This window comes from Natrix helvetica (assembly GCF_964273705.1).
Source record: "Natrix helvetica genome assembly, chromosome: 12".
Taxonomy (NCBI): domain Eukaryota; kingdom Metazoa; phylum Chordata; class Lepidosauria; order Squamata; family Natricidae; genus Natrix; species Natrix helvetica.
In genome coordinates this window covers 12065962-12090260 of record NC_138556.1, presented here as the reverse complement: position 1 = coordinate 12090260, position 24299 = coordinate 12065962, and the positions used below count along the sequence as shown (strand labels likewise).

The 24299-nt window shown below is 44.1% G+C and overlaps 1 protein-coding gene across 1 annotated transcript; it reads right to left on the bottom strand.

Moving 5' to 3' along the window:
* Positions 1-10596: 10596 nt before the first annotated feature.
* Positions 10597-23968, bottom strand: ABHD17C (abhydrolase domain containing 17C, depalmitoylase). The gene is made up of 3 exons (XM_081964715.1): positions 22132-23968; positions 15019-15198; positions 10597-12198 (listed from the first exon to the last, which is right to left on the bottom strand). Exons 1-3 carry the CDS (start codon positions 22767-22769, stop codon positions 11979-11981), a joined length of 1038 nt encoding a protein of 345 aa, XP_081820841.1. The 5' UTR covers positions 22770-23968; the 3' UTR covers positions 10597-11978.
* Between the last annotated feature and the right edge of the window lie 331 nt (positions 23969-24299).

Sequence of the window (24299 nt, the reverse complement as noted above, 5' to 3'; positions counted from 1 at the left end):
AATAGAGCATGGATTATAAGAGCTGTGGTGCCACAGTGATTAGAATGCAGTATTGCAGGCTAATTCTGCAGACTGCCAGCAGTTCGATTCTCACCGACTCAAGGTTGACTCAGCCTTCCATCTTTCTGAGGTCAGTAAAACGAGAACCCAAATTGTTGGAGGAAATATGCTGACTTTGTAAACCGCTTAGAGGGGGTTGTAAAGCACCAAGAAGCAGTATATAAGTCTCAGTGCTATTGCTGTGGTTTACAAATCCCAGTGGCTGTTTTGCAGAGATTATGTTAAAGCAGAGAAGCATCTCATTATGTCTTGTCGTGATGGATATCTAGCTACTGAGGTGTGTAACCAGTCTCATTATTCACAGCCAATCTTGTTTCTCAACCAAACACTATACGGGACCAAAGAAGACTGACTAACCTTACGAGGATAACAAAATAACGTGCGAAATGAATTTGCAGTGACTTTATTGGGACATTAGTGGAAGGTCATCTGTTTGACTCCCATGGAATTTCGGAGCGGTACTGTTTGCGTGCATATTTGTTCATTCTTTTCTCCATCACCACCAGCTGTTGGCTGGGTGAGATCATTGGGGGATTTGCAGAACGTGATATGCCACAACTTATTTTTCCTCAATTTCATCTGAGTCAGATAATATTGTTGTTGGAAGGCCTGAATCACACTCTCACTTGATAATGGGATGGGCGAGTCCCAATCGATTCAAAATCTTTTGTTGACAATATGGAACGTTGGGTGTGTACCCGATCTGGACCCAGGCATTTAGCTTGGAGATATTCCCTTGAGACGCAATTGTGAACAGATATTCTGGACCACGGGTGAAATGCTCTGAAGTCTGCTACCGGTTCGCTTTGCTACCAGTTCACTTCGCTACCAGTTTGCTTCGCGCACATGTACACCGCAGATGAGGAGGATTAAAAAGCCTTTTCTGAGTCTGCAAAGGTAAGTAGAACAGCGGGGATGGGGGGGCATAGCTGATTGTCACACAGCTGATTGTTGGAACTACCGGTTCGCCCGAACCAGTAGCATTTTTTACTACCGGTTTGGTCTGAACCGGTAGCATTTCCCCTCTGTTCTGGACCCAAAAGCATCCCAAAGGGGTTTTCCCAAAAGGCAACTGGACTTTCTTGGGTTTTTTTTTTTTTCAGAACTAAAGAAACTTCTTGGATGAGAAGCAAAACGTTATCGAGGGGGAAACCCCCGCCAAAAAAGTCCAAAAGTTGCCTTTTGGAAATGCACTTTTGGGACAACCATGACCTGAATGATGGAGATTTTCCATGGATATCTGGACCTGCTGGACTTAAGCATCCTATTTCAAGCTCATCTGGTTTCTTAGCCAAGCCCAGGGATTTCAGTGTGATCCACTTTCCAGACCAACCTTCCTCAACCCGGTGCTGGCTATGGATTCTGGGAGTGGAATTTAAAAAAAAACACAGAAGTGGGTGATTTTGGTTGAGTTCAGTATATTTTAAAGGTGTTTTTTTGTGTCTGTGTAGAGTTAAAAATGTGGGGACTCGGGTGATGGACTTGGAGCTCCTACCGTGTTTCCCTGAAAATAAGACAGGGTCTTATTTTCTTTTGACCCCCAAAATAAGCGCTTGGCCTTATTTTCAGGCAGGTCTTATTATTTTTGAGGTGCAGGAGGCCCCTTAACCTTGGCCCACAGATCAGCTGATCCAGAGAGGGCCAGAAGTTCTGTCTCAATTTCTGGCACACTCTTGCCAGCCCTAGCGTCACTGGGCCTGTCGCTCTTTTTGTGGCCGTCACTAAGAGAAGGGATGCAGTAGCTAGGGTTTGCAAGAGCAGCCTCTGCGAGGGCATTCTGCATGGATAGCAGGTGCATGTGGGGAGCATGCGGCATGTCCGCCCCTTCTCCCCAGGAAATGGTGGGGACTGGCTGTGCATGCATTTAAATATTTTAGTGGAGGGCTTATTTTGGGGGGAGGGCTTACTTTAGCGCATACATTCAAAAGCCTGATTGGGCTTATTATCCAGGGAGGTCTTATTTTCGGGGAAACGGGGTATGTAAAAAGTGGCATGTAAAATTCAATAAACACATGATAAATAACAAGTCTGCCTCCATCATAGGTGGTGTCTTCTTTCCCCATAGCACTTTCAGGGTTCAAATATCTTACTCATCTCAACATCCTTAGTGCAGGATGACTAATCCCAGAGTCATTGCAAGCTTTTTATCTGGGGAAAACTATAGAGCAATAGAAAAAAAAAGAGGAAATATTTCTAATGAAGGTCAGAACTATTTCAGATCCTCATAAAAAGCAGTGAATAAGGCACGGGCAAGTGTTGCACCAACAAGAAGCCACAATTGAAAGAGGTCCAAAATTGGGGAAACGTTTTCACCACAAAGGAGGAGCCTGTAATTTCCACTTTGACCCACAGGGGGCCCTTTAACCCATTAATCCCATTTCTAATATCCTTCCTATCGATTTCGGATGGACATCCATTGTGTTGGGAAACATCAGGTGACACTCACAATGTATAAATTTCATCGACATTGAATTTTTGGTATGTCCAAATGCCACAAGCAACTGATTAGTGATCCACGAACATTTCCTATGACACTCAGTGAAGGGCTTTTCCCTGCTTCTCTCCTAAAAAAAGAACAATAGTCATTAAAACAAAACTTTAAGCCGAACTGGATATGATGTGCATTTAGTCAAAGATTGTTTTTAACATTCATCATATCTGTTGTAGGACAGAAGATCATTTCTATGGCCACCCAACTCGCACCCAGGGGGCATAATAATTATTTAATAGGCTTGGGAAGGTAATGATTGTACTGTAAATCTTTCTCCCCTTCCTAGAAATAATTGAAGATAATTTTTATGTCAATTTTTTCCCCAGTGCAAACAACACCGAATATAAAAAAAAAATCAAAAGAAACTGAAACAAGATCTTTTAGTAGAATAATTAATTCTTGATTTTAAATTACTTGGTTGTGGGTTCGCAAATGTATGGTAAAGGTTCCCCTCGCACATATGTGTTAGTCGTTCCCAACTGGGGAGGTGCAATGCTCATCTCCCTTTCAAAGCACGTCTCCGTGGTCATAGGGCCGGCATGATTAAATGCCGAAGGTGCACGGAACCTTCCCACCAAAGGTGGTTCCTATTTTTCTACTTGCATGACATCTTTCAAACTACTAGGTTGGCAAAAGCTGGGACAAGTCACGGGAGCTCACTCGGTTATGGGCCGCTAGGGATTCGAACTGCCGACTTTTCTGACCGACAAGCTCAGCATCTTAGCCACTGAACCACGGGGGGGGGGGGATGCCCCCTGTTTCATGTTTTCCGTAGCAACAGGTGCATTTTCGCAGTTGCTCCCACTGATTCAAACAAACATTTGCAGGCAAAAAAAAAAAAAAATCAACATGAGATCTATTTGGGCCATTTGTGGGGGAAAATGTTTTGCTTTATCGTAAAAAAGGGGACATCCGAAATGGTTGCTTGAATATCTTAGGCCAGCATCTGGCTGGCAAGCAGGAAGACAGAGGAGGAGGAACCTGGCAAAAGCTAGCAGATGGGAAGTAGGCAGGAAGACTTTCCCAGGGCCATCAGACGAGCTTTTCTGGTGAGGAAGAGCTCTTGGGTGGCAACCCATCCCTGATCTCTCTTGCTGGAGAAATGTTAGGATAGAGACTTCAAAAGAGGCCAGAACATGATGAGTTCAGCTTGGCTGGGAGTTCTAGCTATTGCTTCGAAAAAAGAAGGAAAAGTTCTGCAAAAAAGAAGATGTTCAAAAGTTTTACATTTCTGAACATGGTGGCTCAGTGGCTAACATGCTGAACTTGTCAATCAGAAAGGTCAGCAGTTTGGCGGTTCGAATCCCTAGCACCACGTAACGGAGTGAGTTCCCGTGACTTGTCCCAGCTTCTGCCAACCTAGCTGTTCGAAAGCACATAAAAATGCAAGTAGAAAAATACGGACAACCTTTGGTGGGAAAATAACAGCTTTCTGTGCGCCTTCGCCATTTAGTCATGCCGGCCATATGACCACGGAGACGTCTTCGGACAGTGCTGGCTCTTCGGCTTTGAAACAGAGATGAGCACCACCCCCTAGCGTCAGGAACGACTAGCACATATGTGTGAGGGGAACCGTTTCTGAACATCTTCACATTTTCAACGTCGACAAAGAAAATTCCTTTCATTACAATATCACTAAGGCTACAGGGAAAGAAGCTCTCATCATTCTTTGTTTTAAAATATTAACCAGGTGTAAATCACCCCAAGTCATTGAGACGGGCAGCATATCAATGTAATAATTTATTGTTAGAAAGCAAAAAGAGATTCTTGTGTGGTGCAGGAAAGCAATTGGATCCCCTGTTTGGATCTTTCAGAGGGGAAAAAATGTGACGCCCAACTCTGCTGAAATTTGCACCACAGAGTTTCTTTTTGGCAAGATGGGTAGAAAGTAATTTTTTTAAAAAATGCAACTACTTGAACCAAAATTAGCAAAGGAGCCCAAGTCCCTGGGCTCATACAATTTTTAAGTAACAAGTTGCCACAACAAGGTGGACCACAAACTAGCCCCAAAGCATTTGTCAATTGGTTCTGAATGTGTTTGGGGCAAACTACACACTTAAAGCACCAAAGAATGAATGGCTCACAAAGATTTATCATAAATTCTTGGGATGAAGGAAAAGTTAAGAGCTTTTCCCAACTTTTGTCCATGTGCGCTTTGCTTTAACACAGTTCGTTGCCTACGCCAGGGGTCTCCAACCTTGGCAACTTTAAGGCTTGTGGACTTCAACTCCCAGAATTCCTCAGCCAGCAAAGCTGTCTTAAAGTTGCCAAGGTTGGAGACCCCTGACCTAGGCCCCGATTGGCTGGATGTGTGCATTAGACGAGACTGTAAATTGTGGTTTACAAAAACACTGCGCTCTAAACTGAAATCAAACCATGGTATGGAATGGCGTGAAAAGGAACTCACGCTACAAAAACCACAAAGCACTGCAAGTCCTATCCTCCGCAGCCTGCATTGATTATTAGGAAAAGCTCTCCTTGTCCGAAAGACGGAGAGAGAAGGAGAATGTCCACCCCAAACGGAAAGCGTCTCCGCGCCTCCGTTACATTCGCTGGTAATGCTCCTTCTTGACTTCATGGTCAGGTGTACGATCCAGAGATCTCAATCTCGCCGTTTTGGGAAGGGACGGCGAAGAATGGTCCTCGCAGCTCTGAGCAACTTAGGGACCCTCTCCTCGTTCCCGAATAAATATTTCCACAACCCCTGAGCGAACTCCGGAGAGGAATAGCCTCGTCCTGCGCCTACTTTTCGGGATCCTGGGAAGGGAGAAGAGGTCATCAGTCCGGCCGGCTCCAGGAGAGGAACGCGAGCGCGTAACGGAGGCGCAGAAGTCCAGACAGTGGGTCTCCAAAAGGACGCGCGCGCTCCTGCCGCCACCGTCTCTCTCTCTCTCTCTCTTTTAAATCGGAGGCAAATCTTGGCGAGGCCGTTTCCTCCCTCAAGGCATCCCCATCTCAGGTGTGGTACCTCGGGATAAGCAGCCAACTCTCAGGTCGCAACCAGGCGCGTCCGAAGTCAATCCCGCCGACCAACGGTGCGACTCTCAAGCGTCCATCCAGAGTTGCGGGGGGGGGGGGCTGCTCCATCCCGGCGCAGAGAATGGGAAGGGGAGGGAAGAAGGCGTCTTGGGACCAAGAGAATATCCCGATTGCAATAGAAAAAATGACGGGCAAGACGCGCAAGGAGGGAGTCCGGCGAAGGATATCGAGCAGAGCGGCTTTGGCGATGGAGAAGCCGTGGTGCAGTTCGAGGGGGGGTGGGGGTGGAAACCTGGAGGAAGGGTGGGGAGTTTCGGAGCACCAGCGAAAACTGAGGCGCGTTTTCCCGGTTTTTGGTGGCTGCTTGGGGTTGACCAGCCTTCAGCTGTCAAGCGTTGCAGCGACGGGAGGTGGTCCTGGGGAAGCCCTGGGGGAAAACACTCCCCTCTGTGGGTTTCAGGTTCAGCAAGGGCTTTCTCCGGAATGATGCTCAGGTCGCAGCGGGGATGTTGCTGTGCGCGCATCTCGCCTTGTAACTTGAGGATAAGAGCGCCCCTTGTCAGCGAAGAGCCGTTCTCTTCAGTAACGTTTTGGATCAAACCAGCGCAGGAAGCCCCATTCAATAAGCTGAGGGGCCTCTTCAGTGGCTCCCACCCATCTTTGGACCAGCTCCAAAGCATTTTATTCTGCAGACATTTCCAAAAGCCATGAAATGAACAAATGTCAATGGAGATTCTCAGCCAGGGTGGTCCCAAAGCTGCTTTCTTTCAAGAGGCCAACTGGACCAGTGATGAAATTCATTTTTTTTGTTACTACCGGTTCTGTGGGCTTGGCTTGGTGGGCGTGACAGGGGAAGGATGCTACAAAATCCCCATTCCTGGGACCAGCCAGAGGCTACTGTTTCTCCAGAACCTGCTGAATTTCACCCCTGATCTGGACTTTATTGGAAGCTTCTTGGAGGAGGAGTGAAAGGTCTTCAAAGAAAAACAAGGGAGTCCAGTTGCCTCTTGGAAAAAAAGCACCTTTGGGACGAAATGGAGACTTCCTTCCTGTCTTTTGTTAGTTGTTCAATGGCCTTAGAGAAGCTTTGGGACTTATCCCCCTTCCTTAATCCTTGCAGAGTTTCCAAAGAAGGCAGAGACCCTTAATAAATATTCTTCCTCCTAACCAGCAACACACCTTGTGAGCTTTCTAAATTTAATTTGCAGCTCAGAAGAAAAGTTGGGTTAACTATTTGACCTCACTGTTGCTGTGTATCATGAATAATATAGGGATCTTCGTTGTTGTTAGTTGCGAAGTCGTGTCCGACCCATTGGGACCCCATGGATAACGTTCCCCCAGGCCTTCCTGTCATCTACCATCTATTTAAGCTCACGCCTACTGCTTCGGTGACTCCATCCAGCCACCTCATTCTCTGACTACCCCTTCTTCTCTTGTCCTCAATCTTTCCCAGCATGAGGCTCTTCTCCAGGGAGTCCTTCCTTCTCATTAGGTGGCCAAAGTATTTGAGTTTCCTCTTAAGGATCTGGCCTTCTGAAGGGCAGTCAGGGTTGATTTCCTCTAGGACTGACCGGTTGGATCGCCTTGCAGTCCAAGGGACTCGCAGGAGTCTTCCCCAGCACCAGCCTCCATTCTTTAGTGATCAGCCTTCCTTATGGTCCAACCTTCACAGCCATCCATTGCAACTGGGAAAACCACAATCTTGATTATATGTACTTTTGTTGGCAGGATGATGTCTCTGCTTTTTAGTATGCTGTCTAGTTTTGCCATAGCTTTTCTCCCCAGGAGCAAGCGTCTTTTAATTTCTTGGCTGCAGTGATCTTGGAACCCAGGAAAAGAAAATCTGTCACAACCTCCATTTCTTCCCCATCTATTTGCCAGGAATTGAGAGGGCTGGATGCCACGATCTTAGTTTTTTTTTTAATGTTGTGTTTCAAGCCAACTTTTGCACTCTCCTTCTTCACCCCCTTCTAGAGGCTCTTTAGTTCCTCTTCACTTTCTGCCATTAGAATGGTATCATCTGTATATCTGAAGGGATCTCTGAGCCAAGTGTAAATGTACTTAATAAGATAATCTTTCTTCGGGTGAACTGAAAGAAAAATCCAATCCCAATGTTTCATCTATAACTGAAAAACTTTTAATGGGTGCAAGCAGCAAATTGGGCCTTGTAGTCAGTTAAAGGTAAAAGTTCTCATACATATGTGCTAGTTGTTCCCGACTCCAGGGGGCGGTGCTCATCTCCATTTTAAAGCCGAAGAGCCTGCGCTGTCCCAAGACATCACCGTGGTCATGTGGCCGGCATGACTAAACACTGAAGGCGCACGGAACGCTGTTACCTTCCCACCAAAGGTGGTTCCTATTTTTCTACTTGCATTTTTACCTGCTTTCGAACTGCTAGTTTGGCAGAAGCTGGGACAAGTAACGGGAGCTCACTCTGTTACGCGGCGCTAGGGATTCAAATCACTGAACTGCCAACCTTTCTGATCGACAAGCTCAGTATCTTAGCCACTGACCCACCGCATCCCTTCAGTTACCATCAGCAAGTAGGATAGGCAAGCACATTGATAACTGCACTCTATCCTGCAGGAGTATTGTACCTGCAGGTGTGGTTTAAGAAAAATTGGTTGAGAAAAACAGGCACTGAGATTTCAGAAACCCCAAAAAGAGCAATCAAGATAGTAAGGGATCTAGAAAGGAGTTACTTGTTTCTGGTAAGGCAACGCAACAATCATGGTCAAATATTTGAAAGGAAGCCCTGGGAAATCTCAGCAGGGAGCAGAAGGCAGCTAAAGTGAGAACATTTGGATAGCAAAACAAATGACTTGAAGAGGTGGTGGAGTTTCATCAGATATATACTGTATATAGAGGCTGGGCAATTTGTAGCAGCTGCCAAAACTTGAAGATGGTATAAAACTCTTTAAGAAAATACCTAGCCGCTAGGTCCTAGCGCCTTCCAGATATTGAATTTTAAAAATTGAATACGAGGGCTGCGTTTTCCCAATTTGTTAAACCATGTTTTACTAAACTGGGTCTTCACACATATTTACACAACTCACTGAACCACAAATGCCCCATGTACGTTTGCATGAGACAAGCCACAAAGCTGCCAATTCTATTTTAGCCTTGCATGTTGAACACTCCTCTTCCCATGCATTAAAAAGAAATTAATTCAATATATTAAAATCAATATATTATCTTTATTCTGGCTTTGCTGTGCAACTAATGTTTAGTTTCTCAACAGGGATGTTGGGGGGGATGACTACATTCCTGCTGCAGTCAAAGCCTTGAACAGTGGTTGTTTTTTTTTTTTTTTACTTAGTAGTTGCCTGTAAAATACTCCAGTATCTTCCTTATGCAGCTGCTTTACATGCATCAAAAGGCAGGTGTTTATTTGAGAGGCAGCCCTGCAACACTGAAGTTCTTTGTCACATTCAGAGTTTACTTATTGGCAGCAGAGAAGCATGTCTCAGCCTCTCATATATAATAGCTCTTGGAATAGAAATGGCCAAATATGTTTTGCAGCTTGCATCTAGGGAGGCCTGTTTCCTCCAGCAAAGAGTTCACAGTGGCAAGGTCAGGATTAAAAGATAGCTGGAGTTCTTCTGCCATTGTGCGCTCAGGGGAAGGGTCTGCTCTAGGCCATTAAACCCCCACCAGCAACCTTTTGTGGCCTGCCAGCGGCCAGTGAGGAGGTTGGGGAGGAACATGGGCCAGCCCTGGAGTCTGGGGAAGGCTCTGATGAGGGCTCTGTGTCAGAGGCAGAGAGGGGGGCCAAGTCATATGCCAGTTATCAGCTGCCTTCAGAGTTAGACATCAGTGAGGCAGAGGAACAGCTGGAGCCTGTTCCCAGTTGCCAGCCAAAGGGAACAGCTATAGAACAGGGGTCAATTTGGGAGTAAGGCCAGAGGATGAATGGCCCCTCCCAGAGGGAATAAAAGAGGAGCGAAAGGGGAGTGGAACTTGCAGGAGACAATTAATTCGCTTAATTGGTTTGTGACTCTCCGAGAGTCCTTGCGAAGTTTTGCAGATATCGTCCTGGCAGCTCTCCAAGCCAGATAAGGTCTGTGACTGTAAATCCTCCCTTGAAAGACTTTGCTGGATGTGAATGAGCAGAATTTACAGTCAATTAATAAAAGGGTTTTTTGTCGGAACCAGGAGTTTGCTTCATGCTCTTGGGAAGCCTCGGTCAGAAGACAACCAGCTTAGGCAGGATAGGCAATCTTTTGATAGCCAGAAACCCCAATTAACATTTTTGGAGAGATTGTGGGGGGAGGGGAACGACAATTTTTGTGGTTGCCATGATTCAGAATGCTAGGAAACGGGGCCATTGGAGAGAGAACTCCAGGGGTTGAGAACGATGAAATGGTACATTGGTCTGCAATGTGGCCCCCCAAGACAAAATATGTGGGTTAATACCTAAGACCCAACATAGGAAACACTTGGCGAAATTTTAGTCCTTAAAGTACCAAAGCACTTGAATGCCAGTAAGCTGGAATGAAACTCTTGTGTAAAATCAAACACAATTAAACTCAGAATAGCCAACACAGGGCAGAATACAAAATGATCCCAAAAGAGATGCTCTTTCTAAAATGGGGATTAGCGATTTAAATTTCCCCGTTGGATTCCAACAGCAACATCACTAAGCTGCCATGCTTCCATACTGCAACAAAATAGTATCTCAAATGAAAGCTTCTCTCTTCCTTCTGTTATCCTTTGGCAGACACCAACAGAAATATTTGGTTATGCCAGGGGTCGGCAACCCATGGCTCTGGAGCCACATGTGGCTCTTTCATCCCTCTGCTGCGGCTCCCGGTCGCTGGTCAGCTCCACAATTGGTAGGGCTTTCGGTTAGGACAGGTAGAGGAAAAAGGACGCCGTGCTAGGAGGAGACTCTATGGTGGGGAAACCGGATTTCCGGTCGGCTCCAGAATTGAATGGGGGGGGGGGGGGGCTTCCGGTTAAGACCTTTGTGGCTCTTTGAGTGTTTAAGGTTGCCGTCCTCTGGGTTATGCATTCTCCATTTACGGTACAGTGATTAGGAAAAAGCAATACAATAATTGGCAATCTCTATTCCATGCATCCTTTATTCCATTACAACCACTGTTGTTGCGCTCTGGCAACAAATACACAAACCATAATCAATTGCAATCTGTTTGTACAACAATCAAAGGCTTACAGTACATTTAAGGCCGTTCAACTTGGGGACAAAACTTTAGGCCTTTTAGTGTAATGATTTAAAGAGTGTTTTGCATATTCTGTGCAATTCCAGTGTCAGAATTTAAAAAATTCCCCTAAACAAACAAGAAAAAAAAGAACGACCAGTTTCAATGAGTTACGCAAATTCATCAAAAAAAAAAAAAAAAAAAAAAAAACGAATGTGCAATTTGTTAGTTGTCCTGGTAACCTTATAAAACCTTTTAATAGCAAAGCAAGGCAGGGATAAAAACTTATAATCATATACCAGAATTTATTAACTAGACTTAAATTTTATAAATCGCCAGGAGTTATGCGTTAACGGAAACCCACTTATATACAATATTTTTTTTTTAAAAAAAAACCTTTAAAAAGGAATGCAAGTCACACAAGTAACTGCCAAAGCTGGCTCTTATTTAAGATTGAGAACATTATCTTAGTTAGGAATGGGGTTAGTAAATTTGTACATTTCTTCCAGTTTTATTGTTTTAAAAAGAATTCATATCCATATAGCTATTATAACTTTCATTTTAAAATTTGCAAAAAAAAATAATAATAATAGACAATTGAAATGCTGCTTGAGAATTGCCTCAGCGTACCAAACTGTGGGCACTCTCCCAAAAATTTTCATTCATTATTATAGTTAGGAAGGAAAAGTCACCCAAAATCTTCCCCTAAGAAACACAATGAAAAATCACCACAAAATTCCTTTCCGGTTACAATAACACAGTTTAAAAATGTGACATGGGAAATGCTCCGAGACTGAAGCTGTGGCCCAGGTCCTTTGCATTCCAGATCATGGGAAGATTTTAAAAAGAGGGAGAGAGAGGGGGAGGGGGAAAAAAGAAAATCCCTATACATACAGATATCTAAGACGAACTACCTGAAGGGCAGGATAGGAAAATCTGGAAATATTATCCTGCACTTAGATTACATAGTGTCCTCACGTTCATCCATTGTCCTTCTACATCGCCAGCGCTTCTAGTGTAAGGAAAGTACAAAATATTGTGTGGGTTACAGTAGTGGCCGCTAGAACAGCTTCCTGATATAAAAAAGGAGAGTCAAGACTTGATTGGATCTCGCCCTATCCAAAGGGCTTTTCTTCATAGTATAAAGCTATGACAGTTAATCCAGTTAATGCATGTGCAAAAACAGGTAAATTCTTCTATTCACAGTTAAATGAGGTAAAAAAATTTAAAAAAAGCAAAGGCAAAAAAAGGAAAGGAAAAAAAAATATCAAGTACTGTAGGTGTCTTCAAGAATTAGGAAGTTCGTGAGATATGAACTGTTTTAGCCGTTCTAGGTATTGTGCATAGAGCTCTATGTCGTTGTGGCCAGCCCCTTCCACCCAAAGGGGCTCTACAGCCCGGGGGCATCGCTCATACATTGCCAAACCGTGGGAAAAATCTATGACTTCGTCTTCAGTGCCATGGATCACCAAAACGGGAGAGGTGACTTTTGAAATCTTGTCAATGCTGAGGAAAGAAGCACAAAGGTAAAATACGTTATTAAAGAGGATGCAACGTTCAGTCGTATTGTTGTTTCTTGAAACTTTTTGTTCAGGAACCTTAAGGAGAAGGCCATCAGCCACGGGCCTAAATTCCTTAAAAAAGAAGAAGCAGCCATCCGTTCTATGGAGAGATTCAGTAGCAATAGATGGCTCAGAAAAGCACTAGATGTGTATCAAAGCATCCTTTTCAAACAACTAGATCAGGGGACCGGGGCCCACTACCAAGCTGTGGCTTGTTTGAAAACGGACCGCAGGAGAAAAGGACAAGTGCGCGAAGCTCCGCTCATACGAGCAGAGGGCAAGCTCCATTTGTGTGAATGGAGCTTCGTGCGCGAGCACAACACACCCTCCGCTCTCGTGGGAAGCTCCATTCGTGCGAGTGGAGGACGTTTGTGCGCACCACTCGCCCAAATGGAGCTGTGCCTTGACCTTGAAAAAAGTTCAGAGAAGAGCAACTGAGATGATCAAAAGCCTGGAGGCTAAAACGTATGAAGAACGGCGGCGGGATTTGGGTTTGGCTAGTCTAGAGAAAAGAAGGACTAGGGGGGACAGGAAAGCAGTATTCCGGGAGATCACTTCCGGTTCCTGTAGGTGACGGACATGTTCTCCGCTGCTCGTCTCCCTGGTGGGCTCCGTTCAGGAGCACAGGGGGCCCTGGAGGTGTCTTCTGCCGCAGGGCGGCTTGCTGGAATCCCCAGACTCGGCGGCAGCCGGGGGGGGGGTATTTCCAGCCTTGTCCCAGGTGCCGGGGAGCGGAGGGGGGGCATGAGACAGCTGCGGGCTGTGAGATTTGGGGGGATTTCTACCACTAGCACGGGAGCTGCCAAAATTTTCTTTGTACCCTTTTTACCTTTCCCTATAAATGTTCAAAAACCAATACAATTCTTTAAAAAAAAAGAGGATAGTAGTATTCCAATATTTGAGGTGCTGCCACAAAGAAGAGGGGCTCAAATTATTATCCAAGGCACCAGAAGGCAGGACAAGAAACAATGGTTGGAAACTGATCAGAGAGAGAAGCAACCTGGAATTGAGGAGAAACTTCCTAACATTGAAGACAATTAACCAGTGCAATAGCTTGCTTTCGGAAGTTGTGGGTACTTCATCACTGGAGGTTTTTAAGAAGCAATTAGACAGCCACTTATCTGAAATTGTATAGGTTCTCCTGCTTGAGCAGGGGGCTGAACTAGAAGACCTCCAAGGTCCCTTGTGGCTCTATTCTATTCCATTCTAAAGCCTGCCACTCCTCTCCTCCTCTTCCTCACTGCCATGCTGGGTCACCCAGCTGGAAAGGTTGGGAACTGCTGAACTAGAGGCCAGCGCAGGCCAGCTGATGCTCTGGTACCTGAGAGCCTTTTTGACATTTGTGCATCTCCCACTATTGAACTGCTACTCTCAGCATCCTTCTCGCTAGGCTACACTTGTTACAGTCACTGGTGTCAACATCCAGCAGCATCTGGAGAATCAGAATTCCTTTCTGCCTGAGAACATATCCCCACTTTCCATGTTTGGATGAAAAGATATCAATAGATATCGCAAGGTAAAGGTTCCCCTTGCACATATGTGCTAGTTGTTCCCGACTCTAGGGGGCGATGCTCATCTCCGTTTCAAAGCCGAAGAGCCAGTGCTGTCCAAAGATGTCTCCATGGTCATGTGGCCGGCATGACTAAATGCCCAAAGGGCACGGAACGCTGTTACCTTCCCACCAAAGGTGGCTCCTATTTTTCTACTTGCATTTTTACAAGCTTTCGAACTGCTAGGTTGGGAGAAGCTGGGACAAGTAACAGGAGCTCACTCCGTTAGACAGCGGTGGGGATTCGAACCGCCAAACTGCCAACCTTTCTGATCGACAAGCTTAGCGTCTTAGCCATTGAGCCACTGCATCCCTTATAGATATCGTATGCAGACTAAATTTTTAAAAAAATAGGAACTGGAAAATGTTATGTAAATGTTTGCACTTGGGCTCCTCCGTAATTGATAGTGTCTGATAAAGGACATTCCCCTAGAAGCTGCCTTCAAGGAATTAACAAAGCTGTCCATGTACTACAATGAGATCTGTCTGGCATGTTTCAGGGGGAAATATTTTGCTTTACTGTAAATGTCTGGTGGGCGTGCAGGAATAAACCAGCAAAAACTAGCAGATAGGAGGTAGGCAGAAGGCGACTTCCTTATGACAGTCAGATGGGCTTTTCCAGCTGTTGGACCCCAACGTATCTCAAATCTTCTTTCTTGCTGAAAAGAAGAATAGTCTTGAGAATCCAAAAGAGATGGAGCTGAGTGAGCCCGATGGCAGCCCTGCCTGTCTGTGAAATCTGTTTTCTGTAGTTATACTTCTGTTTTGTTTTTCCCAACTAGTCCGACGTTCGTACTGCCAATTCTATGAAAACTTTTTAAATGGCATTTTCAAACTTGCCTACTTTCTCTCACCAGAAAGAACAACGCACAACCAGTTTGTGCTTACTTGCTAATCAGCTTTACATATTTTTGCAGCGAACAGACTCATTTCACAACCACGTAGTCTAATATCACACTCCCACTCCAAGCTCCAGGTAATCACCCCAAAGATCAGATTTATTTCAGAAACAATGGAATTTAGCTATTTTTCCCCCTCTAATTCTGTTCAGTTCTGCTGTGCTGCTATTCTGTTAGAGAATAGAGATCCCAGATGATTATTATTACCTCTTTCACAATTTACAATATACTTATAAGTTTTTTCTTTACGGCTACACATGGAATTTAACTGTTATTTAATGAATGATGCTTCCCACCAATGGAATTCTGCACATACCTCGGGAAAGCATCAAAGCAGTATGTTTTTCTGGTGTCAGGGAAAGCTACCCTCAATCCAGACATCAAAGGTGAATGAAGGATTACCGCTGCACACTCGTACCGAGATGCCAGGTCTACCGTGGGAACAGTTCCAATACTCTGCCCATACAGAATGATGTTTTCAGGACTGACACCATACCTGCAAGGGGAAAGCAAAGTAGATCAGATATGTGCCTTATTTTTTAAAAAGTCATTTATTCTTTTTTGTTAACCCGTTTTTTTAGATTTTTAGAAAAAAAGACCACCTTTTTTTAGATATAAGATATATATTAAACACACTGTCAAATCCTGGGTTGGTTTTCTACAATTTTGGGAACATATTATTGATATGGCTTTATATATAGTTCATAGGCAACACATGAATTACACTTGGGGTAAGATAATGGGAAATATACAAGGAAAGACAAAAAGCACAAATTTATCAACCAAGTTATTTTTTTGGCCTTAATTCTGTATATCTGGACAGTAACTACCACTATATTTCTCTGTCAGAGAAATATGTTTCACATGTTGCCATATTCCTAGCGGTTAATAAATTTTCTTAATAAATACTTTCTATTTCAGCTAGATATCAATATTTCAGGATAGCCAATGCCAAGTTCCTCATGCAGGAAGATGATGTTAGGAGAGGATGGGGCGCAGAAGGGAAGCCAGGAAACATGAATGAAAGAGGCAATTAATTATTATACATCACTTGGTCAAATATCTACCACACCAGGCTTCCCCAGGCCTAGACATGAAACTCTTCTGAGTTCTTTACAAGGGCACTCGGTGGATCTGAACGATCATTTATTTCTGCCTCAGTTTCCCTGCTTCTAAAGTGGGAAAACCTGCTTATTTCAAAATGGCTGGTATGAAAACACTGGCATTCATTGTTAATTGTATATGATTATGGCATGACTGATTTTGGTGCAGGCATAAGATAATGACATAGATATACTTAAAGCATTAAAAGGTAAAGGTTCCCCTCGCACATATGTGCTAATCATTCCCAACTCTAGGGGGCTTGCTCATTTCCATTTCAAAGCCAAAGAGCCAGTGCTGTCCGAAGACATCTCCGTGGTCATGTGGCCTGGATGACTCAACACCTAAGGTGCACTGAATGCTGTTACCTTCCCACCAAAGGTGGTCCCTATTTTTCTACTTGCATTTTTACATGCTGTCGAAAAGCTAGGTTGGCAGAAACTGGGGCAAGTAACGGGAGCTCACTCCGTTATGCGGCGCTAGGGATTCGAACCACTGAACTGCCGACCTTTCTGATTGACAAGCTCAGCATTTTAGCCACGCAGCCACCCCTTTATTTAAAGCAATACTCGAACATATTTGTCTCGCAGTATAGGTTTTAGGCTGTCTGAGCTAAGCAGTTCGGCTTTAGAGTGCTCCATGCATTTTCAAGGCGAGTTGTGGATTCGCTCTTAAAAAATATTTTCTTTGAAGAAAAAAGGGAGGGGGAGAAACGTCTCTAAGAAAACAGAAAACCATGTGGCTTTATGGAACATGCAGAATAAAATGTATGAGCAAGCTGCTCCTGGACAGATCATCTCTTACAAAAAAAAAAAAAAAAAAATCCCTAAAACGACAGGATGCCAAGCGCATGCTTGGAGGAAGGGAGTAGAAGAGATGGACACAGTGGAAAGATACAGGGTTGAAAAGGTAAAAGTTTAGTACATTTTGGGACCGGCTGACAGAATACTTGCATTCTGAAATAAAAACACAGTGTCCTCATAGATGAACCAAGGTACGCCAGAAATGACATATCCAACTTTTCCCAAACCAATTTAAACACGGCAAGAGTTTAAGACCACAATGGCACTGCTTTTAAAAACATAAAACTGTGTGAAAGAAGTGGGGGACGTCAGATCTGCAACAACATTTATTCATAAACTGTAAACAAGTATCTGCGCTGCTGTGAGAGGCAATTTGTTATGACAGAACTACTAATGTACCAGATCTGGTATGTTCTGATGCACAAAAAATGCCAAGAAAAGATTTCAAAGTTTTTTCCCTCTCCTTTTACAGTTCAGGATCAGATAAACAAGCATCCAACTCTTTGCCTCTTGTTCTCCAATAATCAGCCTTTTGTGAGGGTTTTTTTTTCTTTGGGGGGGGGGGAGGAAGAGGATGTGGATGCATATATAAAAACATAGCTATTAAGCTAGAAGAGGAACCAGACTGATGCTCCAACAGCAGCAATTTTGCACATAAGCAGCACTGGGTTTGCTGCCTTGCAAGCTACTATTCACCCCCAAAAGAAGATCCTTCTCCCACAATATTGGGGTGATCTTTTCTAACTTACAGAAATATTTTAGAATGTGAAATTCTGAAAAACTCCCCCCTCCCCGAAATTGTACCAAAACAAAATCACATAAAGAGCCATGGTCGTGCAGTGGTTACAATGCAGTACTGCAGGCTAATTCTGCTGCCTGCCGGCTGTGTGCAGTTCGATCCTGACTTTAAACTTTGCAATATATTTTCTCATCCTTTTTGCTGGATTTGAAGCGTACTTTACACCCCAATTGGCTTATTCGTTCTCTTTTTTGCCCAGATCCCTATATAAGAGCCGTGATGGTGCAGCAGTTAGAATGCTGACTGCCAGCAGTTCAAGTCTCACTGGCTCAAGTTTGATTCAGCCTTCTATCCTTCCAAGGTGGGTAAAATGAGGAACCAAATTGTTGGGGGCAAGAGGCTGACTCTGAAACTGCTTAGAGAGCTGTAAAGCACTGTGAAGCAGTGTAGAAGTCTAAATAATATTGCTATTCCTGTTCTCCTTTTCTGAAAAGCACACAAATTAGGATTTTTATTACCAAGCTACCTTTTAAATTCCATAAAGATTCCAAGGCAGCTTAAATAAAAACCCATTGGGACATGCTCCATCTGTCCTTTTGCAAATACGGCTCTGGGATAGTGTTACCCTTCACCAATCTGGAACATTAGTGTGAGAACAAATATTACATTGGCTTTTCCAATATGGTTCTTTGTGCAAACTGTTACTCAAAGCTAGTTGCCTCTTACTCTCTGAATTCCCAGGTTATTTTTCTATAGAAAAGGGTGGATGGAGCTCAATGCAACTGCTGCTTCTTACACCAACTGCTAACATTGGTACCCAGTACTGCTGGACTTCTTCAACATAAGGGAATTCTTTGCAAAGCCTGGCATAAAATTTTGCAATGGATAGGGTTAAGCACAAAGCCTGGGTTTTCAAGTTACAACCATAAACACTTGCACAGTGTTTTCTTTTTTTTTATCATTCTGGTTTGTTCAGAAAAACTAACCTTTGTACGTACGTTTAATTAGTTCAATTATTTAATTGAAGATGTCCTTCAGCAAAGGAAGTATTAGAAATCTCAAGGTTTGTTTATCACGTGCAAGGAAGCCACTTAAAGAGTCCCTTCACTGACCAAACAATTAATAATTCAGAAGAAAGCTACATTTCTTTACGGTGTTTTGTTTTGTTTTAATTGGAGTGATACACAATATCTGTTCAAACTCAAGCTCTGGTAAACAATTCTGCAATAGATACCTATCAGAGGAAGTTCTCCTCCAGGGTTTCTGGGACAGAATACAAGCTCCCCGCCCCCACATCTGAATACTTGACAGGGATCTATATTAACAGGAAGCTGCCTTATAAATAAGCACCCACCTGTGATGAGTAAAAATGGGCCCAGGAAACCAGCCCATTTTTTAAAAAAAACAACTATATAACAAATAGTCCTGTTTTGGAGAGGGATCCAAACCCATCTTCCTCCAGGCAAATTCACTTAGTGACTTTGGTTAAGTTACTCTCTCTACCAAATCTACCTCAAAGGTTCTTTTGTTTTGGAGGTAAAATGGAGACACCCCATGTAAGCTTCCTAGAGCAGTGGGGTGTAGACTTAGCATGGGATAACTTTGGTGCTTATGCAATGTATATGCACATAACAACCAATAAGGATTTTTAAGCCACTGTTGTTGAATAGAGTCGATTCTCACATTGTATCTTTTTTTCCTCCATTGTGGATTAGTGTGCACGCAAAACCAACTGGTATGGTTTATAAAACATGGTGAAGGGCAAACATGGCAAAATAATGCAGCCCAAGGTATAAAAGCCAGACATTAGTTGAAGTTTACCACATAGGTTTATATCAGAAAGTTGGTTACTGACTTGCAAGAAAAGCATTTTTAAGTTACTGCTGGGTTTTTGTTTTTTTTTGAAATCCAGAATCTATCATTTAACACCTGCTAAAGAATTAATACTTTCACTTAAAAGCAAAAATAATAATAAAAGGGATCACCTTAGCAAAACAAATGTTTTAAGTATAGCTAACTCAATGTACTTTTGCCTCTTAGCGAATCTGGAAACCAGTATCTTGACTTGAATCGCTGTCCAAAGACTGGATACAATTCTAAGCAATAAATAAAAGCTTGACCATGGGAAAGATTAAACTGACTTAATCACACAAGGAGTTATTTATTTCAAGACCGTTGAGTTATATCACAGCTTCACACATCATCTAAATCCAATTGGGAAATAAACTAATGGTTAAGTCCAGGATGTGCATAAACAAACCTTCTCTTGCAGCATTGCTCTGATTCTCTATTTCACTTTTTAGAAAGTCTATTGGAATGAAGGCAACTGAGGAAGGAAGAAATTAATCTTTCTCAGCTCAGGATAAGGAGATCCTAGCCTGATCAGACCTCTGTAACAATTACTTTTCTCTGTTATCAGTTACTGAATATTACGTTGCAATTAAATCAGAAAGCTCTGCTCAGCAAAAATTATGCCAGCTCATTGTATCTCAGTTCTCCAACTGAATATGCTCAGTACTTTTATTAAATAGGGCTGTGACTAATAACCTGTGATTATTCTATGGTGAGTACACAGCATGCACCTTTCTGATTTAGAAAAAATAAACTTGTCTGACACTGCACAAAGAATAAAACATTAAGAGCTAAATATGCGTGAATTCATCACAGTTGAAAAGGGAGACACCATGTTCCAAACAGATTTAGATAGTTCCTCTTACAGATACAGAAGTTATAAAAATACACAGATGCAAAATGAAAGGATCTCGCTTTCTCATCAGGATAAAAGGAATCTGTGTGAAGGAAGGGTTGGGGGAAAATCGGACCTCAATTTCCTTATGATGGAAGGAATTTCATTCTCTGATCTCAACTGACTTGTCTGAAATGGGGTAGAGTTTCCTGCTTGAGCAGGGGTTGGACTAGAAGACCTCCAAGGTCCCTTCCGACTCTTGTTTTCTGTTGTTCATTTCAAAAAAGGAGACAGTAAAAACAAAACATCTTTGAACTGAGCTAAGCTCCAGCTGACTGCATGAATGGCAAGAATACTAACTAGTATATCCCAAACTGAGAGCATAGCCTGTATCCTATGCAAGCTTGGGCATAATTAATACAGGGGACCCTTGATTTACAATAGTTTGTTTAGCGACAGTTACAATGGAACTGAAAAGAATGCTTTATAGCAGATCTTCATGCTTATAACCGCCATAGCATCCCATAAAATTTGGATACTTGGAAATCATATTTAGGACAATTGCAATCTGCCAGGGGTCATGTGATCAGCATTTGCAGGCTTTAGTTAAGCAAAGTCAACCCAGGAAGTCAGATTTACTTAACCACCATGGCAAAAAAAAAGGTCATAAACATGGGGTCTCATTTAACCAAAGGCTTGCTTAGCAACAGAAATTTGAGTCCTAATTAAATTGAGGACTACCTGTAATCCCTTCTATTATGCTCAAATGGACTCATTTCCAGGTAGTGAACATAATTTTCGTTTCCTCTTCAGGGAGCTGGAAGAAAATATAAAAGACTTCAACCTCAAAGTTGATTGCTCTCATTGGCCAGTGTGGACTTGAATAATCTCCTAACATCTGTCTTCAAGACTGCAGTTATTCAATATTAATGTCAAGCCAGACACTAACTGATATACTCAAATTAAACTGCTAAATCCAAAGCACGTTTGCTATCAATCTTCTTTTATATTATACCAGCAACAACCTGCCAAAGATTAAAGTACGCTACCTCAACTTCCTGAATTTCAGAGTTCTCAGGTAACATGATCTTTCATGAAGTCAAAGCCTTAAAAGCCAACAAATGCTACACTTCCTGATTATTACTGGTTGTGAAAAAGAACTTTGAATTCATTAAAATGTATCTTGGCGAGGGAAGGATTTTTATGTGATTGTCCTCATCTATGTATTACAGGTTAAGCAATCTAACATAATAGGTTTGATACTACCTAGTTAGCACAATACAACCATAGCTATATTTTGACTGTCACTATAATATTGTTGTGTTGTCTAAGAATGCAGAAAACCAAATCTCACAGTGAAGAGATAAATTGCAAAACATCACTATTGTCTTTTTTTTGTTACCTGACATACAATTAAAGGCTTGTGAGTCCCTGGTAGCAACCTCCCATTTTCAGTTCAATCAGAGAGAAACAAGAAAGACTGTGATTTAAACATCAACTGTTGTGTAGCATTGGCAGTAAGCAGCTTTCTATTTAAGAAGCACAAAGGTCTCTTACATGCAAGGCCTGACAGTAACTGAATATTTGGGATTGCAACAAAGTCAGCATTGCAAACATGACTGGAAAACAAACAACAACAAGAATACAATAGTCAATACAGCTGCATCAGTGACAACTCTCATAATCGTTTTGCTCCAAACAGGTACGGTAAAGGATTTCCTCATACATATGTGCTAGTCGTTCCCGACTCTAGGGGGCGGTGCTCATCTCCGTTTCAAAGCTGAGGAGCCAGCACTGTCTGAAGACGTCTCCATGGTCATGTGGCCGGCATGACTAAACACCAAAGGCGCACAGAACGTTGTTCCCTTCCCAGCAAAGGTGGCTCCTATTTTTCTACTTGCATTTTTACATGCTTTCAAACTATGTTGGCAGAAGTTGGGGCAAGTAACAGGAGCTCACTCTGTTACACAGCACTAGGGATTCAAACCGCTGAACTGCCGACCTTTCTGAACAAGCTCAGTGTCTTAGCGCCCCAAAGATGCGATTAAAACTACCTGCCACCATTTCCTAAGGTATTTTTTGCTCATCTTGTTCATTTACCTTGTTCTTAAAGCCTGCCAAGCTGCATCGATATCTGCGTAGAGGTTTTTTTCCGATGGTTTACCAGTGCTGACTCCATAACCCGAGTAATCATAGGAGAAGACATTGCAGTTGATGCGGGAGCCGAGGCCAATATAGAAGCTGCACATCTGGCCCAGGTCGACAGCATTGCCATGCGAGAAAAGCAGGGTATACCGGCTGGAAGGAGCACAGCGAACAAACATGCACCCGAGCCGATTATCCCGGGATGTGCGCGAAAAGAAGACTTCAACGGCATCCAGTTCTCGTTGGGAATACTGCCAGTCGGCCCGTTCAGTCAAATGGAGGCTACAGCTGCTGGTCGGCGTCCCCACCGTAGCAGCGCTTTCTTGCTGTTCTAGTTGCATCACAGTGTAGGTGGGTTCCGGGGGCAAAAAAGCCAGTTTGGCCGCTATGCGACTGGGGCAAGGCGGGCAGCAGAAGAGCCAACATAGCTCACCTAAAGAGAAACCGTTCATTCTGGGGCCTTGTTCTGGCATCAGAGACGCTGGATGAAAAAAACCACACCGAGAAAGAGACAGGAAAAGGACTCGGGAGACGATCCCGGAGGAAACGTTGTTTCCCTTCAAGCGACGCAGATCGGAGGCGACCCGTTTCATCAACTCACAGGATTAGACTCTTACAAATTCACGCCCAAGAAGTCCATGGCTTCTAGGAGCAACCTGAATGGGCGCCAAGAAACGAAGTCCATCCTCAATTTTTGCTCCTGAAACGCCTCCTCAGCTCCAATTAGGATGGGTTTCCGGGTGTGGCTTTCAGCCGCTGGGCATTCAGCCTCTCTTGACGCCTTCTCTTCTGAACTGTCACCTACCCCAGGTACCTAAATCTGGCATGATCGTTACAGACTCCCCCTAAACCCACATGGAAGATGCCCAAGATCCTTCCTGGCTTATGGAGAGCGCCACTCTATTAATTCTCAGCACTTTTATGGAGCTTTTTTTTTTGGGGGGGGGGGGGGAATGAAATTATGGCAGCCCCTACTCCAAGATTTGATGCCCTTCCACAAGGAAGCCCCTCTCACAATGAAGGAAGCCCCCTCTCAAAATGAAGGAAGCCCCTCTCACAATGAAGGAAGCTCCTCTCACAATGAAGGAAGCCCTCTCTCAAAATGAACGAAGCCCCTCTCTAATCACCCCAAATACCCCTCCACGACCCCTTCCTCGCTCTCTTTAACACCTGAAGGCCTCCAATGCTTGGGACTCCCACCTGCCTTGTTTGAAACTCTCCCTCCCAGCCTCGACTACAGCCCTCCCCCTCTTTGGCTTTATCCCCTTCCCCTTAAAGTTAGGGAGACCCCCACCCAAGCAGTCTCACAAAGGGAAGGGCCCACCCTGCCAAAAAGAACCCCGCCCCCTAAGCCAGCCTGAGGGGCTTCTCCACGTTCAAGGCGGCCTTGAGGAAACGGGGAGGGATGAAAGGGGGGGGGGGGCTCCAAGGGACGGAGCGAGAAGGCCTCGAGAGAAAACCAGGCCCGGATAGTCAGGCGGTCCTTCCTCCTCCTCCCGCGTCCTTCGCCCTCCACGCGGCTGCAGGGGCGTCCCAAGACTTCGGAAGCGGGAAGGAGGCCTAGCCGGCGGCTTCGGAGCAAGACCGGGCCTCCCTTTCGACCTCGTCTTCTTCCTCCTCGGACTACCTTTCCCTCCTCCCAATCAAGCGAGAGTTCACTTCCGGGTCATGGGCCGCCCCGTTCCCACGGCTGGACCGCGAAAGAGCAGCACTATACTGTGTACCGCCGGAAGAGAGAGAAAGGACAGAGGGGAGGGGGGGAGAAGGAAGAGTCCAACCAACCAAAGGGAAGAGCGGCTGGGTTTATTTCCTCCCCCTTCTCCGTCTCACCCCTTCTGCGCCTGCGCATTCTCCACCGCTTTTCGTCCCTTCTCCGTATTATTAACCATAGAGTCCTGCCGCGATTTATTACTGCCCCCTGGACAGGCGCAGCTAAAACTGCTGCTGCTTTAGAACAATCCCGCCCTAGTTTAGCCGGCTTTTGGCACGTGTAGGCAGCCGGTGCTTTAGCTGGTCCTGTTCAGACGACCTCGGCTTCATCTGTGCCTGAAGTTGATCTGTGCAGACTGACATGGGAGAAATCCCCATTTTGTCCAAGGGAGAGGGGGTTAATTCTGAATAGA